General features: G+C 29.0%; 1 protein-coding gene across 2 annotated transcripts in view; it reads left to right on the forward strand.

The window, feature by feature from the left end:
• The window catches only part of LOC129966050 (ankyrin repeat domain-containing protein 6-like), a 127793-nt gene that overhangs the window by 89864 nt on the left and 14036 nt on the right, over positions 1 to 23893 (forward strand). For both annotated transcript variants that reach the window (XM_056080407.1, XM_056080416.1), the window contains exons 3-5: positions 6838 to 7008; positions 16306 to 16404; positions 22770 to 22871. In XM_056080407.1, the coding sequence (XP_055936382.1) occupies positions 6907 to 7008; positions 16306 to 16404; positions 22770 to 22871 (303 nt within the window). In that variant the 5' untranslated portion in view covers positions 6838 to 6906. The remainder of the gene's footprint in view (positions 1 to 6837; positions 7009 to 16305; positions 16405 to 22769; positions 22872 to 23893) is intronic.

The following is a 23893-nucleotide window of genomic DNA, read 5'->3' on the forward strand; positions in this document are numbered from 1 at the left end:
GAACAAAATTGCGTATTCTTGATTCAGTTTGTTATATGTATTTTTTAAAGGGAAAGAGGGGGGTTTAAAAAATATATATACAACATTATTATAAGATATAAATAATTCTGCTGCACTGACACGTCAGCTTTACGCCTCTGAGTAAGCTAGGTCGGTGTGGGAAATAAAAATATATAAACAGACAAAATAAAAATTTAAAAAAACTGCTGTCATTATTATGGGACAATCTTTTCTTGATAATATTAAATTAAAAATGACTGTTTGAAAAGTGTTATTTAAAAGCCTGATTTTTACAACTGGCATTAGCTTGAAAAAAATATACACATAAATTTTTGAGAATTATTTTTTTAATAATTAAGATTTTCTTAATTTAAACTACAAGCTTGACATACTAATTAAAGCAAGGGCAGAAAGTTTAACAATTTTCATCAAGGTATGTTTTTATTCACCACTACGTGTTCTCTGTAACATCTTTGCAATGTTTCTGTGGCACCTCTTCCTAATTTTTCTTGAAACTTTCTTCTTTGACAATTATGGCATATTTTATTCGTTAACAGTTATTTTGAACTTCAGTAAATACTACAGAGAAAAATCTATATTATATACTAGCCATCTTTGATGATCAGTTTGTTCACAATAATTAATGGTTGCTAAAAATATCAAATGTTTCCTCAGCAAAATATTAAAAAAAAATTTTAATAGAAATATAACTCGCACTATTTCAAAAGTCTTATATTGTCTTTTTGGTTATGCTATGGAATTTCCTAATTTTTTTATATACATCTACATACAGTATAAAACTCATTATTGTGCAATAATATTTTCGGAAGTAATCGCAGAAAAGCTTCAAAATTTAGCTTAATTTTTAATTAATTAAAATTCTAATTAAAAATTTTAAAAAATTGCTCCGATGTGCACATTCCTGCCCTCCAAGATATATACAAATGCCAAATTTGGTAGCTGTAGATGAAAAGTCTGGTCTGGAAAGCCCCAACAAATACACACACATATTTTTATCGTTATTATTTCGTAGAATAGCAGATGGATTATTTCACATTTCTTTACAAGACCGTGATACAACGATCTCGTATGAAATTCCAAAATCCTTAATTCTGGAATTTTATGTGTTGCATGAGGTGGAATGATGCTACATTGCTAAGCAGTGAAAACAAAACTATCAGATTATTTTGCATAAACATCACTATGTGTCAAATCATTCACCAGTATTCGATTAGCGGCACGATGACTTTATATATAACAATTTTGATCTATTTCGTATATCGGCTACAAAATCATTAGAAATTAGAAGAGGGAAAATTCTATAAAAAAAATGTATTGTATATTTAGCTAAAGGCACAAAACGCGTAGTTTTCAAATTTAATATTTTATGTTAGAATCCTGTCGGACAAATTTAGCGTATATTGTTAAAAATGTACTATCTGATTGAGCCCACCCACATGGGAGCTAAGCCTGCGTAGGTTTCTTACTTTACGGATGTAGGGAATATTTATAATTTTAGTAACATAAAAAGAAAGATTTTTTTTTTTTTTTGCGTAATTTAGAGTGTTATAACCATTTTCCGGTGATTTATTACTTATACCCTCTTATCTTTCCTTTGTTTCTCAAGCGTTTTTCATAAATATCAACGTAATAAGTACAGGTAATCGCTTGTATTTTGAAAGAGATAATCTTGTCGAAAATATTCATTGACTTCTTAATATTAATAGGAATATATTCATCTTAATATTTTATGATACTGATTGCAATGAATTGAATTATTTGGTCGATTTTGATGGAAATGAAAATCCTCTATTTGGTATTACTCTGTGCAATAAAATTGCTTGTTTATTTCCTATCAATAAAACATGCACAAATATGGAACTCAAAGAAGATGCTTTTAACGCTTATGAACTATCCATGCTTTGATGTTTTTCTGTTTTAAACATGATTATCATCGTTTTTTTTAAATTTCATTGTATCAAATAAGTTTTCATGATTCGGAGTGCTTAAAATTTTATTTCTCTGCTGATATTTTGATGCGGCTATCAGTTATCAGTATATTTTACAATTTTCTTGGAGATGATTAGTAGCAACATATCCACAGTTATGAATTTATCAACAATTTTCATGCTTTGAAATCTTCCATATGCTGCAAGCGCTGTCGACATGTATTCGAGTTTCTGCCACCCTTATACCCAGACATACCTACATCGTAGCTCCCCACTATCCCCCTCTTTGTGTTTCCTTTTGGCAGTGTATTATTATCCATGTTCTGGACACTTTCTTCTCTTCCTTGGGGTGGAGTGGGGGAGCAAAGGCATAGTTCAAAGCATTCTTTGTAAGAATTCGCTACTTTCTGAGCGAAAGAGTTAGTTCCTTTAAGGTGAGAGGCGTAGAAATCCTCGTAAAATAGATTCAAAATATTTATTTCAAAATATTGTCATTTGATTCTTAGCAGAATATTAAAGAAATTTATAAAAAATACCAATTGCAGAGTAAGTTGGATTTTGTTTTGTTATAAATAATGCAATTGTAATTGAAAAAAAATTCAACATCGAAATTTTAATAATTTTTAATGCGAAACCACTCTGAGCCCTAAAAAGAATTTTTGGAGTTATCCCTGTCTGTTGGTGCATCTATCTGTGAATGTTACCCGTAAGGAGGTAACATTCTTACGGGTATTTCCTTTTATGGATTCTTATTTTTTTTTGCACGAAGTAATAAAAATTTAAAACCATTTCTGATAATAAGCAGTTAGAGTGGATTCTCCCAAACTTTCTCACATATTCTTTAATAAACTTTTCATGCCAGAGAACGCTTTACATTGGCATGTACTTTTGGTTTGAATTTAGCATTTTCCCTGAATTTATCGTGTCATTCTTAGAGAGTTATTTGGCATTTAAACCATGGATACTTTAATAGTATAAAAAAAATAGAATTTGTATTTTAGACTCGCTTTTCCCAAGCGATTGCAACAAAAATTTGTTAAAACGTTACAATTGTAGTCACAAAATCCCGTAACCAAATTTAATCTATTTAACTCACTGCGTTTTTGAATTATAGCGTTTATGGCGTTTAAATGCAGATCGATATACAGTCATTGCCTCATCGGATTTGGTTCAGAATTTGACAGATGTTTACAATATGTGCGTCAAATTTTATCTATCTTACACTTTTTGTTTTATAGTTATCATGTTAATATATATTCGAATAGCCAGACAGAACAGATTTCCTCTGAATGGATTTTGATCGAATTCTACAAGTATGGTGTAAAGACCGTATACCAATTTTCATCTGTCCAGCTCAAAGCATTTTTGAGTTATCTTTGTCACAGACAGACAGATGGACGGTCATTTTCCAATATGTGTTTTTCGAGGGAGGTCAAAAACGTGGAGATTCGTCAAAATACCTTACTGTACCTTCTATATACCAGGAGAAAATAAAAATAAAAATTTCAATTTTATGAGATTATCTGGTTCTTAAGAATGCGCATTAGCAAAATAAAATACAGGGAATTTTTTAAATAAAAATATAACTCAATACGAATGTCAATAATATACTTAGAGAGGAACATAATTCTTTTTATTATCTATACTTATATAAAGCCCAATGTGTGTGTGTGTGTGTGTGTGTGATGGCGCTCTACAGGCCAGACCGTTTGATCTACAGCTACCAAATTTGGTATACCTTAGAGGTCGGGAATGTGCACCTGGGGTCCCTTTTTTGAATTTTTAATTAGAATTTTAATTATTAATTAAAAACTAATTTTCCCACCAAAAAATATCTTCAATTTTCCCCACCACCAAAGGCTTCAGTTCCCCCCCCACTCTAATGAGGCTAGGGTTAACATTTTTCGGCCGATTATTTCAAACGATTTAGTTTATTTTGTTAATGTTTGATGCATTTAAAATTAAACATTGTTAATGAATCGATCTGTTCATGATGAATCTGAGAAAATTTTGTTGACAAATTCTTGAGATATAACATAAATTAAGAAAGATATTCTTTAGTGCCCATAAAGTTTAAACGGTCAGTGACTCTGTTATCAGTAATCTTATAAAAAAATGCTTTGTTTTAGTAAAAAAATGTTATTATATTAGTTGCAGATTAATTCTTTCCACTTTAATATAAAGCATAAATTCTACGGGAGCTAACAGAAAATGAGAGAGATACATATTACTTTATGACTGAAGGCCTTTATAATATTATGAGTGTGTGGGATGTTTTAGTGGAGAAGGTTGCAAATTGGGATAGTTAAGTTACATCCACACATAAAGAATGAGCGACGACTTTTTTTTATGTAAAAAATAAACATCTTTTAATTTTTAACGCTAACACATCGACAGACAACAGATTTTTTTGAAAGACCGGAAATTTATCTTTTTAATTCGCACAGCTCGCGCGCTTGATCGTAGATAACTGCTTCGTACTTCCGGTGCGCAGTTAGGAAAATAGTTTTTCGAATACAGTCATTTTGATGGAAGCAGGATCGCCACAAGTGAATTATATGACTATCAAAATGTGAAGTTTTAAAATATTTTGATGAAGAATCTATTAAAGTAGGAATTGCGTAAAATATTTGATTATTAAAATTTAAACGAACATTAAGATTGGCGAACCGGCTGGTCGCCAAAGGCAGCTAGTCTTTAATAAATTATGTTGAAGAAAAATTTCCAATATTCCATTTTAACAATAGAAATAAAAGTATATACTTAAAAGTCAATTTATCTAGCAGTATCGATGTCATGCAGTCAAAATTGTCATGGTAAATCTTTTATCATGCATAAGCCTTTCAAATCGCTTTGAAAAGACCATTTCTGTCAAAGGTCGCCAAACCTCTATTCAAAGATGACAAATAGTACGAAAGGGTTACGCCTTTTGCATACACCCCTGGTAAGAGTAGGTAAGATTTTCACCACACGCGAAGAACAGAGTATCGCTACAACTCTCCAGACTTGCACCAGACTGCTGCTGCTATAGAGACGCTATCATTCTGTAAAAATCAAGTCTGTGTGAGTACGTGATTTTAAACTTTATATCCATAATGAATTAAAAGGCGTTGATGATTCCTCGGATAAAAATAACGAATGTCTCGATGTTAATTTTAAACCCAGTTTTAGAAATAAATGTGAGCATCTGTTTTTGAGAATCAAGTTGAATAGTTACAAGAAGAAGCAGTAAGATTTTTTTTTTGAACCTTTGAAATTTTCAGTAGAGCATAGAATACTAATGGTGCAATTTTTATTCAAATCGTAATACGATTTGAAGTCTTGTAAGCAATACTTTACCTTATAAATTATGTAAGAGATAATATTGCGGTTAAATTCTAGAAATAAAATGCAAATTGAAAATGGACATTCAAAATAAATATCGTATCATCAAGACAGCTGAAGAGCATTTTCAGTTCTGTTGTATTTCTTATGACGGAGTATGTTTGTCTTCTTTTTACATTATCCTCTCTTTCTCTTTCTTTTTTCTGTTTAAATTTATTCGATTATTTGTGGGATGTTTGGTCACAGTCAGCTTTAAATTAATAACCGAATGGAAATTACGTTGCTTATGAAAAATTATTTTATTTTATTGTTTGAAAAAAGATTTAAACTTCATTCTCTAAGATTTGATCAAAACAAGTTGTTGAAATATCTTTCTGAGACTGCATCATGCATTTTTAATAACGTTTGATGATTTAAATAATTTTATCACGTATTGTTTTTAAATGGTATCAAAAGCTTTTTAAATTGTAAGACACCACTTCAGGTGGGCTCGCATGGAACGGGTTGCTGTCGTTATACTTTCACATCTTTTCTTTTTTTAAAAATTTTTTTAAACAGAGTACACAAAAACAAATATAAAAATTTTTTGATTCGAATTATTATTAAGATCTGCTTGATAATTATTAGTTGAACTCTGTTTCTATCCGTAAATAAATAATGCCCCGTTTTAACACTTGTTTATCTTTTTCAATGTAAAAAAGGATAATTTCTAAAAACATTTTAAGAAGCCATATTCCAGAAATTTGATGATTATTTTTAATATAATCATCCGATTATTTAGAATGTTAGTCGTTTGCATGTTTGATATATAACTTTAAACAGATATTTCTACTTATAGAAATCTTTTTATTGTTTATTCATATGATTTTCAAAATTTTCTACATTTTTTTTTTCCTAAGTAGCATATAGTTTTTGAAAAATTTCACTAAAAATTAATAAAGACCCGGGAAAAAATTTTTTGATTTTACATATTTACAGAAACAGAAATAAAGATTTAAAAAAAATTTCGATTTAAATTTGCTTTTTTTAAAGAATGACCTTTGTTCCACCACATTTGTATATAATTTTAGAGATAATTGCAAGTTGCATTCAAGGCATAATCAGGAAATCAATATAAAGAAATGTTATTATATAGAGAATAGGAATTTAATTACTTGTTGTATGGAATCTTATGAGTTCCGAGACCCAGACGAGACATTTTCTGTTTCAATTATTTATATTTCGTTGCATTAAAAATGAAATAAATCCCCTTTAAAAAATAATAAAAATTAAAAACATTACGAATGGAATTTTAAATATACATTTACTTGCTATAAATATTTTTTTTATTTATTTATTATTTTTTCATTTACAGATTTAGTATTCAATTCCGCTAAAAATGATGCATCCTATTAAATTTATTTTAAATTTTATACACTTTAAAAAATTCGACATAAAACTTTAAAAATATTCCAAAATTAATATGAAATTTTAATCGATCTTTTTGTGAATTTCATTTTATGTAAATAAGGAGTTTGAAGCCGAAGATATTGAGATATAATCGTTTGCTTTGTTTTCTTTTTAGCTCTATGAGAAATAAATCGTCTGGTGTTGGCAGCTTGTGTCGTATGTAGAAGAGTGGAAGAGGGGGGACATGTCCTCCCCTGTCGAGCAGCTGCGGCAGGCCGCGGCAACGGGGAACTTGGACCAAGTGCGGGCACTTCTCAAGGCCGGAGTCAAAGCGGATCCAGATTTGGTGAGTGGATAACAATGTTTGCGAAAGTGCTTAAGACTTTATACCCACTTGTTATTTGGGTATCCCCGATTAAGATTAACATTTACTCATCAATATTACTGAAGTCTTACTCATGTAAAAAGACGGTGAAAACGAACTCTTTCGAATGTTTTCCCGGTTTGCTAAATTAATCACTCCTTATTAGTAAATAACTTCTATTTAAAAAAAAAAGTTAGATAAAAAATTAATATTAAATTCCCAACTTTTTTAGACCTGTAAATTGGCCAGATATCTTAGCCGTGGGAAAAAAAGATCACGTGCCCCCACTCTTTAGTGCCATATTTAATATGTTTCGTTTTTTGTTTGTTTGTTTGTTTGAAATTTATTTATTAATAAAAAAAAACTCAGTTTTGAAAAACATTAAAAAAACTTAATTTTTCAAAAAAATTAAGTTTTTTGCTAAATCTTTATTTGTTTAAGAATGTGATCTTCTAATATGATTTATCTGAATAGGAGTATAATGAGAAAAATAATAATAAAAAAAAAAGTAACAAAGATTTTTTCCCATTATCTCTTCCTGTCATGTAAATTAAAGATATTCTGATTAGAAAGAATTGCTGTTAAATTTCAAAATAAAGAATATTCCGAATCGATTGTAGTAGTTTTTCCTCTGTTTGTTTTATTTCAATTTGACGCCTCTTCTCCTCCAAATACCCAGAGTCTCGGGTTGAATTTCAAGAAATATGATTTTATTATTTATACCAAAAGTAAGTACTTAAACATCTTCTACTCATAAATTAATTGAGAGTCGATCTATTTAACAAATGTTATCAGATTTTCTAAATTTCAGCTGGATTGTCCTAGAATTGCTTTCGCTATTGCTTTTACTATTTTTTCTCCGCTACTGATTTATTTAGATAAATCATATTAGGTGATTACACTCTTTGTCAAATAAAGATTGCGAAAAAACATTATTCAAAGGTAATTTTTTGAAAAATTAAGCTTGTTTAATGTTTTTCAAAACCGAACTTTTTCTCTGGTAATTTTTTAAAAAAATATTTAAGAGATGGGAAATAAAGTTGATAGTGTTGATTTCGAATTTCAAGATGGATGCCTTATTAACATGCATAATAGATTTGAAGGAAAAAAAAAAGGATGTTCTTATTTGAAGAATATTTTCATCAAATTTCGGGATGCCTCATATATTTTTAACTTGTCAGTTGGTTTAGCTGAACATCAATTTTATGAAATTTAAGATAAAGCATTTATATATATGACTACGCCAAATTGGCAGATATTAAAGCGACTTTATTTTAATTGTCTTACTTAAATTCTGTATTTTGTGTAAATGAGCTTTCTAATGGAAATCAGTTCCATAACACTATAGTGCTATTAAAAATGAAAATATCCGTTTCATGTATCTTTTAAATTCCGCGGTATTGTAACCTCACTCTTTTATTAATCTTATAAATCTCACAGATTTTAGACGCAATCCTTAATCTTTAACTTTCAACAATGGGGAAAAAATCACGTGATTAAATATTTGATAAAACAATGAAAACCGTTTGAATTTCAGGGCAACATCATAATCTTTGTTTTAGAAAATTAGGTTCTTTTAAAAAAAAATTTTTTAAAGTGCCAAAATTTAGTAAACATTTACACGACTACTAAATTAATATCTTTTAAAAGATAATTTTTGAAATTTTTAGATGTAAAAACCATTTTTGTGCCACATTTTTGGAAGTTATTGTGACAAAGCGCCAAAATTGTGTTTAATCTTTAATTAAACAAATAATTAATTTTTAGTAAAATTTTTAGGTAATTCAAATTCTAATTAAAATTTTAAAAAAAAATCGCTCCGAAGTGCACTTTCTCGTCCTCCAAGGTATATATGTGCCAGGTTTAGTAACTCTGATTCAAATATCCTGACATGTGGAATGTCAATATACACAATTTTGTCTTTATTATAAGTAGAGATTAGTATTGGACAATATTAATTACACTTCTTCGGTTAAAAAATAATTTTCGTGTAGTTATTTTGTCAGCAAGAAGACAAATATTCTTCCATTGTTTTAGAAATAAATATTTTGGCTTAGAAATTAAGAATAACAGATTTCGTTCTGTTCATCTCCCGAGAGCAGTGTATTTCCAACACAATGAGACATAATAAACCAACTTTCTCGAAGTTTTGACTTCTCAAACTCATCAACCTTTTGTGTTGCCTTTCTTAGGTGCGTTTGACCTTTTTCTTACCCGACCTAGCTATCAACCCACAGCTTATGGAACTCGGAATACTAGTTTTGCTTGAAAAAATAGTAATTTTCCTTTCCCCAGACCACTGTTTACAGCCGTTCCAAACGACTTCTGTGTTATTCATGGAGTGTTTAATGAACGCTTTTAAAGATCGTTTGGCATTCTTTTTATAGCGTTACTACAAACTAGTCACTTTTCTTGTTCGTGTTGAGTTCCACCAAAACATTTTTTTTTTAGTGTAGCTACGTTAATATACAAAAAAAATCACAGGTGATGTGTTATTCAGTGTAATAAGACGAAAATTCTTTTTTCTTTTTCTGAATCTGAAATTCTCCTGCTTAAGAACTATTTTAACCTTTTTTGTTTTTAATTTCAGAGCTCAACAAGGTAACTTTGTCTTTTTTAGAAGTCTTATTAATCTCAGAATTTCATATTTTTGTTAATAAGCTGCTGTTTTAAAAATTGAAATAAACGTTCTTTTTTATAATTAATAACCATCTAAGAAGTACTTAAACAAGTTCGTTAGTCTGAAAGGTATATGAATATAAAAGTATCGATTTTCGTATCATAAAAAAAAAAAAATCAGTTATTTGAATCACAAAATTAATTCAGGTTGCTTTACTACGCCAGTAATAAAAAGAAAAGAGGTGCAGAATTTGAAGAACAACAATAACACAAAAAAAGTAGATACCTTTATTTTACTCAGTTATAATATTTTTATTCTGTCCATTTCTTTATTTTTATATATAAAACTGAATAACGCTTGTATGTTTGTACCTAATACAGCTCTTAACGGATTCGAGCGAAATTTGGTACACATGTTACTTAGGCCTTAGAAGTATTTCCAGTGAAATTAAAAAAACTTCTGCGACTCTTTAAGGGGGGAGGGAGAAATAGGGATTGAAAGCTTTAACGTTTTTCGGCCATAACTTCTGAACAAATCATTGTCCAAAAATGATTTTTCAGACCGTCATTAAATTTAAAATATCCGCTTTTCAGGGACATAAAAGTTTTATTTTTAAATTGTTGTTTCTCAAATTTTAATCAATTTTTAAAAGATTAATTTAAATATATTTTATGACAGTATCTTTTCTTTCCGTTGAAATATTAAACCTATTTTACTGTATAATTACATCTATAGTTTGCACGCTTTCGCCAGTGTTAAAGTCATTTTTCTTCAGACATTTTAGCTTTTGCTCTTTTATGGAGCTTTTTTTAGACGAGTTTGAGTTGAATTCGCTATGTAGTACCCTTCCGACGCTTATTTTAAAAATTATCCCTAAAATTGTTGCAATTTGTTTAATTGTATTACGGCTGTCGATTCAATAAAAAGACGCAACGTTTGCTAAAAAACAGATTTATTTAATAGAATCTATTCAAAAATAAAGTAACAACCAAATTAAAAATATTTTTAAAATGTATGTTTGTTTATATGCGCGGAATCATTCCCTAAAACTCCAAAGTTATGTTATTATGGCGTTACGTTTTATTGTTTATTGAATCCATCCTATTAATTTCATTCTTAAGGCCGAATCATCAGCGATTTGTCAAGCCCATGATGACTTCTCAGTACCAAAAAAGAAACTTACTTTGGCAGTTTCTCTGTCCTTCAAATTTTGAAAAGTTTATCTTTCAAATCATTGAGAATAATTCGCAGAATAGCATAAAAAAAAGAAGCAAAAATAAGCCAAAAGATTGTATTAATTTGGAGTATAGGACATTTAATATTTCTAGAAATGAAAAGGCAGATCCTCTCACAAAAACGATCAAGAAGTTGAACTCGTACTTTAAAAAGATTGTAGTTGAAGATTTATCATATATTACAAGAAAACCCCGCTTCAAAATATTAAAAAAATTATCAAAATAGCAAGTACCAAAACATTCAAAAGATATTCCTTCCATTTTATTCCTTATTCTACGGCTTATAAATAAAAATGTGGAAGTAATAACAACAAATATAATTGCCTGGATGGCTACTACTCTAACCCCTAGTAAATAAATTTGGACACGATGACAACCTTTACTACATTCCTGCAACCAAGAAAATGATATTGATAATATTCTCTTTGAAATGTTGGAATATTCTACTAATAGAACAAGCCTATCTTAATCACAAATTAATATTTTCTGTCAAAACATTTTCTCCTAAAAATAATTTTTAATAAGTGCCATCTACAGCATTTTTATTCGATCATTGAAGATTTTTCAAATATATTAATTTTGATTTTCCGGTATTAGTGGGGTTTTTTTTTTCTTTTCTTTTTTGCTAAAGATCGCGGTTAGCACATTAAAAAAATCATTGACTTTATTTATGTTGCGGATGCAATGGCTAATGACATAATAAAATTCACCTAGAAAAATGTAGTATATGTTTTTTATATGTGATTCCCACGGAAGTTTAACTTTTCTTTTAAAAAAAAGAAAAAATATTCATACTTTTTTAAAATTTTCAAGAATTGATTCTATATTTAATAATAATAATTTTTTTTTTTTTACTAATCCTTTATTTAGAAGTTACTAATGCTGTGAAGAAGTTACTAATACGTTATCGTATAGGAAAAATAAGATGAATGCATCATCCAAATGTCGTCATATCCAAGTTCACATTATGACAGCTTTCTTATTATTTTTTGTTGGAATGATACTACTGCAATGACTTTTGAGTTTATTTTTTTATTCAAGCTCAAATGAGACAACTATGCTGGAAAAAAAAAACTGGCTTATTAGGTTCACTAAAATATTTCTTCTTCTTACGTTGGGGAAGTTTTTAAAAACTTTTTAAAAATTATTAAATATAGCAGTCTCACTGAATCGAAGATCGAAAAAATGAATTTTCGAATTTTACTTAGAAAATAAAGTACTTTCAATTTAGGCTAGAGATTTTGATACTTGTAGTTATAGAAAAAGATTTGATAAAATTTAGATTCAAGAATTTGTATCGAAGTGAAATAACGAAACGAACTATATTTTTCTCATATAATCTTTTATATTGAAAAAAATGTATCATGGCATTGTTATCATTCTTATTATCAGAGTATCTTTTTTTAAGTATATCTATGATTTTAAAAGGATATATAGTGAGATGATAAAGCAAATATCTTTCAAATTTGAGGATTTAAAATATATTTTGTTAAACAAAGAATGCAACATAAGAAAAAAAAGGCATAAAAATATATGATCTAAACATTTAATGAGTATAATTTTAGAAACAGGTTTGATAAGATAAGCTAATCCTTTTTAGGTATACGAATTCTCAAGCTCATTGTTTTACATAGAGTATCATCTGTTCAAGAGCATTTACCATAAAAATCCAACTACCATACACGATAATTTCGATACCTTTTGTAACAAAATATTTTTGTATCAACATTGAATAAAATTTTGAATCTCTTGACTAAACAGGAAATATAGCTCTTAGCCTTTTAAAAAATAAAATAAAATAGGATTAACATAAGGTCTTCCTTGCAAACAAGTAAAGATCAAAAACGTTTTGTCAAAGTTAAAATTGGTCAAAGAGGTCAGCAGCGAAACACACCTGCCTTCTTTATTTTTTGAAATTCTTCTAGTATGTTGTGGGATATCATAATCTGTAAGGTGAAGAAGCAAGCTGTGAAGTCCCGTGGAGTGCATTTGATTAGCAAATGCGGTGAGTTATTCGACTACATGCATCAAATTGGACTGCTGCTGTTAGGAGAAATTTATACCTTTGGATGCCAAACATTAACGGCATTTTTTGTGACTGAGAAGCGATAATTGGAAGTTCATTTTGACCTACTTGTACATTTTTGAATATATCATGTGGGAAAAGAATACGTTACTTCTAAATGTTACTGCAAAACAAACAAAAAATTACTTAATAGCAAATTAAGAAAAGATTGCACCAATAGTTATCGGAAGGCATGTAGAGTCTGAAATTGGCATAAAATTCTTAACGATCCTTCATCGTTAAATGAACGATGTTATATATTTTTTCTATATTTTTACTGCATTTTTCTTTATCAGTTGCGTATGTTAAAACGTTTTACTAATATTAATTTTGTGTTGATACGTTATAGCATTCTTAAGCCATGTAATTGCTTGCAGAATGAATTTTTGGAAAAATATTTATATTTTTAAGTTTGTATAGAGTAGTTATTAATTAATACTTATGAAAGAAAATGTATCAGTTAAAATGCAAAAATTATTTTAAAATTTATATATATATATATATATATATATATATATATATATATATATATATATATATATATATATATATACAGGGTGTCCCAAAAAAATGTATACACACTTTAAATAATTGTAAATTTGGGGTTTATTATAATTTTCAACATGTAAAAGATTCTACAAATATCATTCTATTGTCTTGTTATCGCATGTTCTCAAACTGATGTCCGTTCTGCTCAAGACACTGCTGACAACGCGAAGCGATGGAATAGCACACATGATGGAACAATTCCCTTGGGATATTCGTACATTCATGTTCAATGGTTGCCCTCAATTGAACAACTGTTGCAGGTTTATGGACGTCCTGAACAGTTCCATCAGCTTCAAACTTATCTCTAATTCGAGTGATGGTAACTCGTGTAGGTGGTTCTTTGTTAAACTCCCTCTTAAATTGTCTTTGCATTTCTACTGCATTTTCATATTTCCAGTAGCATTTTAGAATAAATTTCCTTTCTACAAATTCAAGTCTGTCTGCCATCACTCGGTTCAGTGGGTTCAGTCTGTAAAGAAAGAAGAAATAACTTAGTTATCAGCTGCTAAAATGTGTATACATTTTTTTGGGACACCCTGTATATATATATATTACATTTTTTAACTCTAAGACGAAGTGTAAAGTAAAAACCTAATTTAGATTATCAAATGATGTGCTCAAATCTTGCAGATAAGAAACATATTATTTAGTTCTTAAACTAGAAATTAACTTGCATTTTTTACCCAATATTTAAATATTGAAGTTAAACTTATAAATAACATAAAATTTTCAATTTTTTTTTCTTGAGAAAATAGTATCTAAAGAAGTAAACAGTATCAAATCACAAACGATGCAAATCAATGAAGCATCCCCAAAATAAAAGTAACAATGCAAATCTAAAAATAAAAAGATAAAACTAGAAAGTTTTAAATACTTCTAGCTTATTTCACATATTTTAATTAACGTTATTACTAGAGCAGATAAATATATGCTTTATTACAGTAACGTTTTCTAGTGTCCAGTCCGAATTACTTGATTCTGAAGTTGAAACCTTAATTTAAGTACAAAAAAGATTTCAAAATTTTTTATTGAAATCATATTTTATACTGGAATCTATTGAATACGGAAAAATAAGTCAAATCTTCATATATCGTCTACAATGGGGGGAAAAAGGATGAGATATTAGTAGCAATAATGGAATCGAATTCAGTTTCATTTCAACAATAAATTTATTGTTGTAAAGTATACTTAAAATATTTTTTAAAAATTGTTTAAAAATAGAAAACGATCATGCAACAAAAATTTGGTGTTATTAAAAAGATATATTTTTTTTAATTTTAAAGATGATGCAAAAATTATTTTTGTGCTTTAATATTTCTCAAATGCTCTCCGGAGGAAAGAAAATCAAAAATTCCCTCAATTTTTAATTAATTAAAATTTCAAAACAAGCGCTGCCTCCTCTGGTATATCATGTATCAAGTTTGATAGTTCAAGGTCAAATTATTTGACCTGTAGAGCGGCGCTAACACTGACACATACACGCACGCATTTTTCTTTATTATTAGTAGAGATAGTGATGATTCATGACTATGTGTTATCTGTGCTTGTGCTCATTATCATTTAAACAGACGCTTAATGCTTATAAAAATTGTAATAACTAAGTTACATATTGGAAAAGATAAAAACCTGACCAATTATACTTGACAAAGGATTAATTTTATATTAATATTTTATAATTCATAGGAATTGTATTTTTCATATATGTATGTATTGTTTTATGTATTTTTACTATGTATTTTTTTTTTTTTTTGTGCTTAGAGTGACATCTTTTTAATTGATCTGCCTCTGGTCTCTCAGAGAATTTGCCCTAGGCAACTGCCTAGCTGCAATCCGCCATTGGTCTCAGTGCAAGCGTGCAGTAAAATAATTTTTATATGCCTCATATGGGGGAAATACTATTGAATAACAGATCACCATTCCAATAACGGTTTATATTTAAAATGATTGATCTTTAACAAAATTCAATTCCCTGTCAAAATCTATAATCTTGAGAATGGAGCATTTGGAAGCTAATACTGGATTTTCTGGGAAGTTAAAATGATTTTCTAGGAAGCTACTTCATTGAAAAAATCGTTAGTATAAAAGCCTCGATGCAACTCCATTCTATGGCTGTTGAAGCATATCTCAACAAGGCTCATGATGGTAGTGATTATGGAATCTATAAGCTAAACTATCCATCATCACGGTTTGAAAGAAGTCATAATTTCTGCATCTAGATGAATAAATGTCCATGGTCTCTGAAGACACTCAATGAAACTTAAAAAGAACTAAGGCAATTTTATCGGCATCAATCTTAGAAGACAGTGATAGAGGCTTCAGCATTCCACTGAATATTGAATGTTATGTACTATGACGTATTTAAAGTTGTTAAACTGAAACTCAAACCGTAATAAGATGAGAGCGAAAAAAAGGCTAATTTCGATTATTTGATTTGTATTTGAAATTAAATAAAGAAAAAAAAAATCTTATCATTCAGCATGGGATATAAAGAGTATTAAAAATTAAAACAAAATTTTGCAGTAAAGAATTCTTTCCCCCTTCGCTTGAGATTCAGTTTTTAAGGATAGGTCAATTTCTGTTTTAAGAGAAGAATCTTAAAAATTAATATGCATATTGCATATTAATACATGCATTAATATGCATATATTAATTATTACATTGGTAATTCACTCTTTAGTAAGATGATTGACCATGAAACTTTTAATTGGTTAATTCTAATGAAAATCACCAATGGCTAAATAAAATAAAATTTGGTATGTCATATTATGTCGAACTGTTAAATGAAATCCAAATAATGTTCTATTTTACAGGAAGGTAGAACTGCTCTTCATTTAGCTTCAGCTAACGGACATGCAGCAGTTGTTAAAGCTTTAATAGAAGGTGGTGCCAAAATTAATGCGTTAGATGCCGTAAGTATATATATATATATATTTTTGAAGCAGGAAAGAAAAATAATAATATCAATGTAGTTTAATATCATAGTAGTTGCCAAGAATAATACTAATTGCAATAGTAATTATATTTCAATATTAAGAAATTTAACTAAGCAAAAAGTTATTATCTAATTCCTTCTTTTTTGCTTTCATTTTTACATTTTATTTTTTGCATTCACATTTTTAAATTTGAATTTATCTGTTAAATTATCGTTTGGCAGAACTTACGTTTTTTCAAAGTTGTTAAATGAAATGTAAAATCGTTTTAAGCTTGATAAAACTGATTTTCTACATTAAGCTCTTTTATTTTTAATTATTTTATCAGAAGCAAATGAACTAATTCATCACTTTAAACTAAAATACAATAGACCATTTATAATGCTTCTCTATATTTTTTCCTTAGTACCAAATTAATTGCTTGCGAAAAAAGAAAAAAATTCTAATGCAAACGAAGTGAAAGCGTAGGCAATTGCTTTGCTCAGGCGATTTCTTTTTCTAGAAGATTTTTGCCACCCATATCAGAACATGTTTGAAGAGGGGCTGAGAAATACGGATTAATTGCCGGTGGCATTTTTGCAGATTAATCAACAGATAAAGCATCATTCATCTTGTTAATTAATCGTCTCATCCTTTTATAAAGAAATTTAGAAGCGTAAGGTCTTAGGTATTTTTGCTGTTAATGATTAAATTCAGATATTAACTTTTTTTTTATTTGCTGATCTCTAGTGTTAATCTTCCGTGGTCAAATTTCATTACGTCAGATCATTCAATGGGATATCTTTTGGCTGAAAATGATTTTTAACAGCTTGTTAATCACTTTATTTTCTCAATACTTGCTGATCAAAATGGAGCCCAATCGAAAAACGACGTCCACCCTCAAGACAGAATACACCTGCTTTGTTTGGAAATTTTTGATGAATAGTTGTTGCTATTATCATTGGGTGCGTCCATAAATAACTTTGTATAAAATTCTGCTGAGAATTACTGCAAGCAATTTTTTGAGATAATGATAGGACGAAAGCAGAATGATCATTTGCAATTGAGATTCTACCAGCGCCATACAACGCGTTTTTATCACATACTTCAACATTCTCAATTTATTTTGATCCTGAAACAAAATAATATGCAGAACTGAGATGCCTTTGGCAAGTAGCTACCTCTTGTCAAAATCAATTAATGGAAGCAATTTTCCAATTGACGTGCACTAAATTTAAATGCCGATTAGTGCAAAGATAGAACTGTGGATCATTTCCCTTTTGTTGATGTTACAGGAAAAAAAGATTGAATTTTATCAATTCATTTTAGAAAATCATACCAGAATTAAAATTATAGGAATTTGTAAAGAGAAGTATTCACAGAGTAAATTAAAAAAAAAACAAACGGTAAGATGTATTAGGATAGAAATATTAGTTGTAGTTTTGCATAAAAGGTCATTCAAAGTTCAATAATTATGTTGTCAGCTTTTTGAGGGCACAAATATGTCTTAGTCAAATTTTTAATCATACATCATGTTTTGTCCGAAAACAAAATAAGATCTGTTATAAAATTGCCTATAGATTCAAGATATAATCCGTTAAGAAATGAGTGGTATTGCAATGGTTTGCCTTCAGCGACTAAGACGTTAAGATTGTAGATATAGAATTGCGAATGGAATTTCTAGTTTATTTTTTGATATACTAATCAGACCACATATCTTTAGAAGGCTTCTTGAGAAAGCTGTCCCATTCATCATCTTTTAAAACTACAAAATGTTAAAAAAAAAAAAAAAAAAAAAAAAAAAAAAAAAAAAAAAGATTCTTTATTTCCTTTGCAACTTATATTATAGATAAAAGAAACGAATTGTTGATGCTGACCAATGTCTGGTTGAAAGAATCCCTTTTTTTTTGCTCCAAAACTTTGATAGCGTATATAACACAATTAACACATTAAGTTGAACTTATTGAACCAAACTTCTATTCAAAGTTGCTGGTTGGTGGAATCGCACTTTGATGTTCAAATATTCAAACCATTGACATCAGAATATGGCAGAATAATTCTGTAAGGAAAAAAAAAATCGCCAAAAACAATTCTTTGGCGTAATATATATATATATATATATATATATATATATATATATATATATATTTCATAGTTATTGTAAGGAAGAAGATTCTGCTCTGTTATTAATTTGAATATCGATATGATGCAGAAAATTTGGAATTTACAATATTGCCGTGTATTCGTATGCCGTTTTTTTAATATTTCATTTTCCTTCTTCGTTTTAATTCGCTTAGAATTTTGTTCCCTAGGCGATTTTCACGATTTATACAAATGTCATTAATTGAAATCACGGAAATCGGTATTTTAATTTTAATAGCATAATTTTTCCTCTCTCGTTATTGACGGTTCTCCGCCAACTAATCATGAACAGAACAAGGTATACAAACTTGCAGGTTCTAAGCCCCTTGGAGATCGCAATATATTAATATATTATTCGCTTGATTAGAACATCCATGAACTTGAACTCTGATTAAATTGAAAGACAAAAGGAATATATATATAAGAGAAAAGTGAGTTTATTACAGTTAAAGGCAAAATCATTTAAAACCTGGCAATGCATTCTTGCTCATGATCTCATATTGCCAACCTAACTTAACGAATTCTCATTTTCCAGGAAAATTTAATGTAAGATTTTATTAAAATCGCTTGCGGAATGTTTGACTTGCTGGCATTTTTATAAATTTTTAAGGAAAACAATTTCTACAATCTATTTTTCAACCAGGTTGTTTTCGTCAAATGTTATCAGGTTTCACAAAAGCAATATTTATTCCTTTTAGTCAAAGATAATTTCGTTATGATAAAGCTCCAAGTAAATGCCTTCTGAAAGTAAGCTGTTTTGTTATTTTTAGTCACAAAATGAATTATTTGTTTCGAAAGCTTTCTAACCAAGAAAAAATAAAAATACCATGTAACAAGCACGAACGAAGTACAAACACAGTTCCTCACAGCAGTGTAGAAATATTTTTTTTTTCAAACAAAGAATGGAATAAGATAAAAACTTAGAATCTTCGTCTTCTAAAAAGCTATTATTGGCTAAAAAAATAAAACCACACACAGAAAGAATCCCTCAAATATGCAAGGAGGGAAAAAATAAGAGAGAAAGAACATTAGCAGGATTTAGTGCTTGTCCTGATGAGATTAATTCTCACTTTATATGGCCATGAGAAATGGTGGCGAGTTCGCTTCTGACTGAAGATAAAGGTTGAAGAATATCGTTTGATAGCGCTAGAAGGAAAAATGCTCACGCAGGTCAAAGCACGTTATGAAGACGTGAGCAGTCTTTTACCCGCCCATCTCCCCTCCAACCACCTAAAATTAATGGCAGAATAGCCTGGGTGGAGTTGTCGTTTGGCTGCTTCAGAACACTGTGTCTTTGTCAGCAAAACGTATATGGAAGTGGTGCATTCTAAGCATTTATTTCTTTTTTTCGTGCCAGAAAATGATACCAGTAGCACAGTTAGGAAGATCCATGGCGAAAATTAAAGGCAGCATACAGTAGCTGAAAGTGGACAGTGATATTTCAATTTCTTGAACGGGTTTCAACTGCTAACATACCACTTTTTTTTATAAAGAAGATGGCTGCAAATATAAAAGCTAAGCAAAGCTTGTAAATGAAGTACTTAAAGATTTTATGGAGCCTCGAATATCGTAGTACGAGAATAATTCAGGACTGATTCATCTACTGTTGTTTTTTCTTTAAATTTTATTCTTAATTATAAAACATCGATAATGTAATATCGTTGCAAAGAGCGTGAGCATTAATTCAGTAAAGAAAGCAGTAAAAAATATTGTTATAAAATGTATTTAAAATATTTTTGAGATTTCTTTTTACTATTAAAGAAGTAATTTTATGGAAATAAAAAAATGTAATTAAAATTTTAAAAACTATTTCTCATGAGCAGCTACTACCTGCCTACCAAAATTTGGTGGCTTTAAATTCAGTAATCGGCCTTGTAGAGAGTAATGCTCGATTTTTTTAAAAATCAGAAATACCGCATCACTCACGCTTATCGCAGTACAGATAGCATGACTGCATATAAAATTTTTTATGTTGAATTCATTTAATTCTGAAGAGTCGATGTGGAAGCTTCAAAAACAATGTTTAGCTGTTAAATTACTTTACTTTATTCGAAATAATAATTTTTTTATTATCTATTTACCTTAAATTATTTAAAATTAATCATTTATACATAGGAAAATAATCTGGTATAACCAGGTATAATAAAATCTTACGTTGTCTCCAAAGTTTGAATGTTAGCAACTCATATTTCCATATAAAGACAAGCAGTTCAAAATATTTTTTATTGATTTTTTTCCCACAAAATTTCTTATTTAGAAAATAAAATTTTAACTGACAATCAAGCCTTTGAGTTATCCCTAATGTACCGAATATTAATTTATAGTTGCAAACTGAATAATTACTAATAACATAAAAATTACATTTCCTTAGTCTAAACTAGTTAGAAAGTTGACTGTGTGTGTTTGTGTGTTGGTGCTCACTTCATTCAATACTTCGTATTCTTCATTCATATTATTTACTTAAATCGTAGAGAAAACAAAACAATTAAAGGATTATTTATGATAAATGTAATAATTACTATAGTATACTCCTAAATTCTTTTATTAAATTGTGTAAAACTTATTCTAGTCTGCATCATCAACACCCTGCAAAAATCCATGAATACTTTTTGAGAGAGTACTTTCTATTTAGGCGTCATTCATATTCATTTATCAAAATTTTAACGTATGTACATGAACAATGCACGTGCCAGCTTTTCATCTGCTCTTTCCCAACATCCGGCCATTTAGGGAAAAAAATTACGTTTACCATCTGCTCGAACGATTTCCCTGCATAACGGTTCACTTTCATATATAGATTATTTATTATTTAAAGCGAATTATAGAACGTTTGTAAATTTTTTTATTCCCTATTCGGTTAAACTTTAGATAAGTTAGTGAGTTAGTGCTAGTGATGTTCTTAAATACATATTTACATTATAAAACATGCAGGATAAAAAATATTTTTATGTATGTACACAAAATAGATTTCACAATATCTAAAATTAATAAAATACACCATAAACAAACAATTTTAAACATAAGAAAAATCACGAGAAAAAATATCGATGAAAAAGATTATAGTTATAATGAAAACACTTTTTTTGTATGTGTATTTGCAATAATGAAAGGCATAAAGCTAGGAGTGAATAAATATTTTCCTTTCTTTCACATTATTAAACTGTAATAGTTTGTTATTTTTACTGTTTGTGAAGAATTTTTCTACGTTTTAATTCCGAATATATATATATATATATATATATATATATATATATATATATATATATATATATATATATATATATATATATATATATATATATATATATATATATATATATATATATATATCTTTTTTTTTTTTTTTTTCAAATACAACATGTCATCTAAATTTTTCATTTTAAATTTTTTTTGCCAAAGTTATTTTTAACTTAAAACATTTCTAGAGTGGAAATTTTTTAAAGAAAAATATTGGTGATTTTTAGAGTAGAGCAACAAAAACCTTTTTAATAGTGCAGCTAAAAAATATCCTTGAAATAACACAAATTAAGTTCGTGAAAAGTATACATTTTGTGCTGGATGAAAAGTTTTGTTATATGTTGATAAATATTATTAACTTAAATTTATGCTTTCGTTTAAGAGATTCTGAAAGTTGCATTACAAAAGACATTTTGAGAAAAAAAGGTAAAAAAGAATAATTCCTCATTACAAACAAAGCTAAAACAAACATAAGCAATAAAGCTAAACAAAACATAAATACAGAAATTTTCTTTTCTTTTGTTTATGACCATAGATACATTAATGTAAAATAATTATATGTTTCAACCATTGTTTGTGTCAATGGAGAAATAATAACATTTCAACAACATAATCCTTTCTGACCAACGCAATAAATCTGAACAAACTGCATCCAAAGAAGAAAATAATTGTTTGACTTTGTAGCTTATCCAAACAAACAGCGCATCCTCATTTCAATACACTTGACATTATCGTCATTATTTTTTTTAACATTTTGGCAAAGGTTATGTTCGTAAGCCATTTATCCAAGGATAATCATAGCGTGAAATTCCCTGTGTTGGTATTTCGGCCATTTTCTCTTTTGCAGCGAGAGTAAGTAATATGTGCGAAAGGGGGAAAAGAAATATTCTCTTAATTTTGAAACGAAAGCTGTCTGCGTTGATTTGTAGGGCAGACGTGCATGTGTATAGATTGCGTGACGAAATCCATCGCCTTGTTGTTTTCAGGCTGGCTACAGTCCTCTGCACCAGGCGGCCACCGAAGGTCATGAAGAAGTTGTGAAGCTCCTGCTTAAGAATGGATGCCATGTCGATACTCAGGACGAACTGGTTAGTAATCGCTTTTGATATCTAAATGCATTACCCAATCCGAATGACTCTCCTTTTTTCCTACCTTCCTTTATATATATATATATATATATATATATATAAAGAAATTTAGTGATTTCTAGAAACAAGGAAAAAGAAATTTCGATTTCAAAATAGTGTATACATTCTTTTCTTGTTAGTGAAAAACACGTAGATGTGAACTTTTTAACCTGTTCTAAAAACTCCCACATGAAAGGGATTAAAGTTATCTTAGATGTTTTGTTTTCATGGTTTATTTTTTTGTCATACGATCGATTTATGAGTGAAACTATGCAATCATGTCTAACTGTAGATTTCGAACTAGACAAAGTAAGCTGCAGCAACTGCAGCCCAGTTTGTTTCTTTAGTTTGTTTTTCCAGTTCCTTTCTTTAACCCAGCATCCTAGGCTGCTGTGCTAAAGTAAGAAACTGGAAACATGCTCATTAAGAAAATATTATTACCCTATTACGTAAAAAATATTGGAACTTATTAATTCATGGACAAAGAGCAAAGCTTGCCAAATGTATCACCAAAACCAAATTGGCATTGTAACTCCATGAACGTTTGTTTGGCCGTTTGTTTTTACCAACGAAATTATCGCCAACGGATCGCTAATCCTTCGAAGTTAATTAATAAATACCAAAATATTTGTCGCACTGTCTAGACTCACAGATTGTATAAATCCGTCTCTCATTCTACCTTGCAAAAGTGAAGTATGATTACTCATTCTATAATTTTTATATTTACTTATTAAAAATTAATGATAAGTAATACTATTATGAGAAATTTATTCTGAGTAAATAAACAAATAACGGCTCTTTATGAAATCTAGAGAAAATATTTATTCTTTTCCTTCTGAAATATTAGCGACAGGACCAACTTTCATTTCTTAGCTTAAAAACTGTAAATTACAATCAGTGATTGTTTAATTCGACAGAGCAGAGAAGGCTAATAGGCCATTTCACCTATTTATTTAGTAATAGCATTTTCTACATCTTAATTG

Source organism: Argiope bruennichi, chromosome 1 (genome assembly GCF_947563725.1).
Source record: "Argiope bruennichi chromosome 1, qqArgBrue1.1, whole genome shotgun sequence".
NCBI lineage: Eukaryota > Metazoa > Arthropoda > Arachnida > Araneae > Araneidae > Argiope > Argiope bruennichi.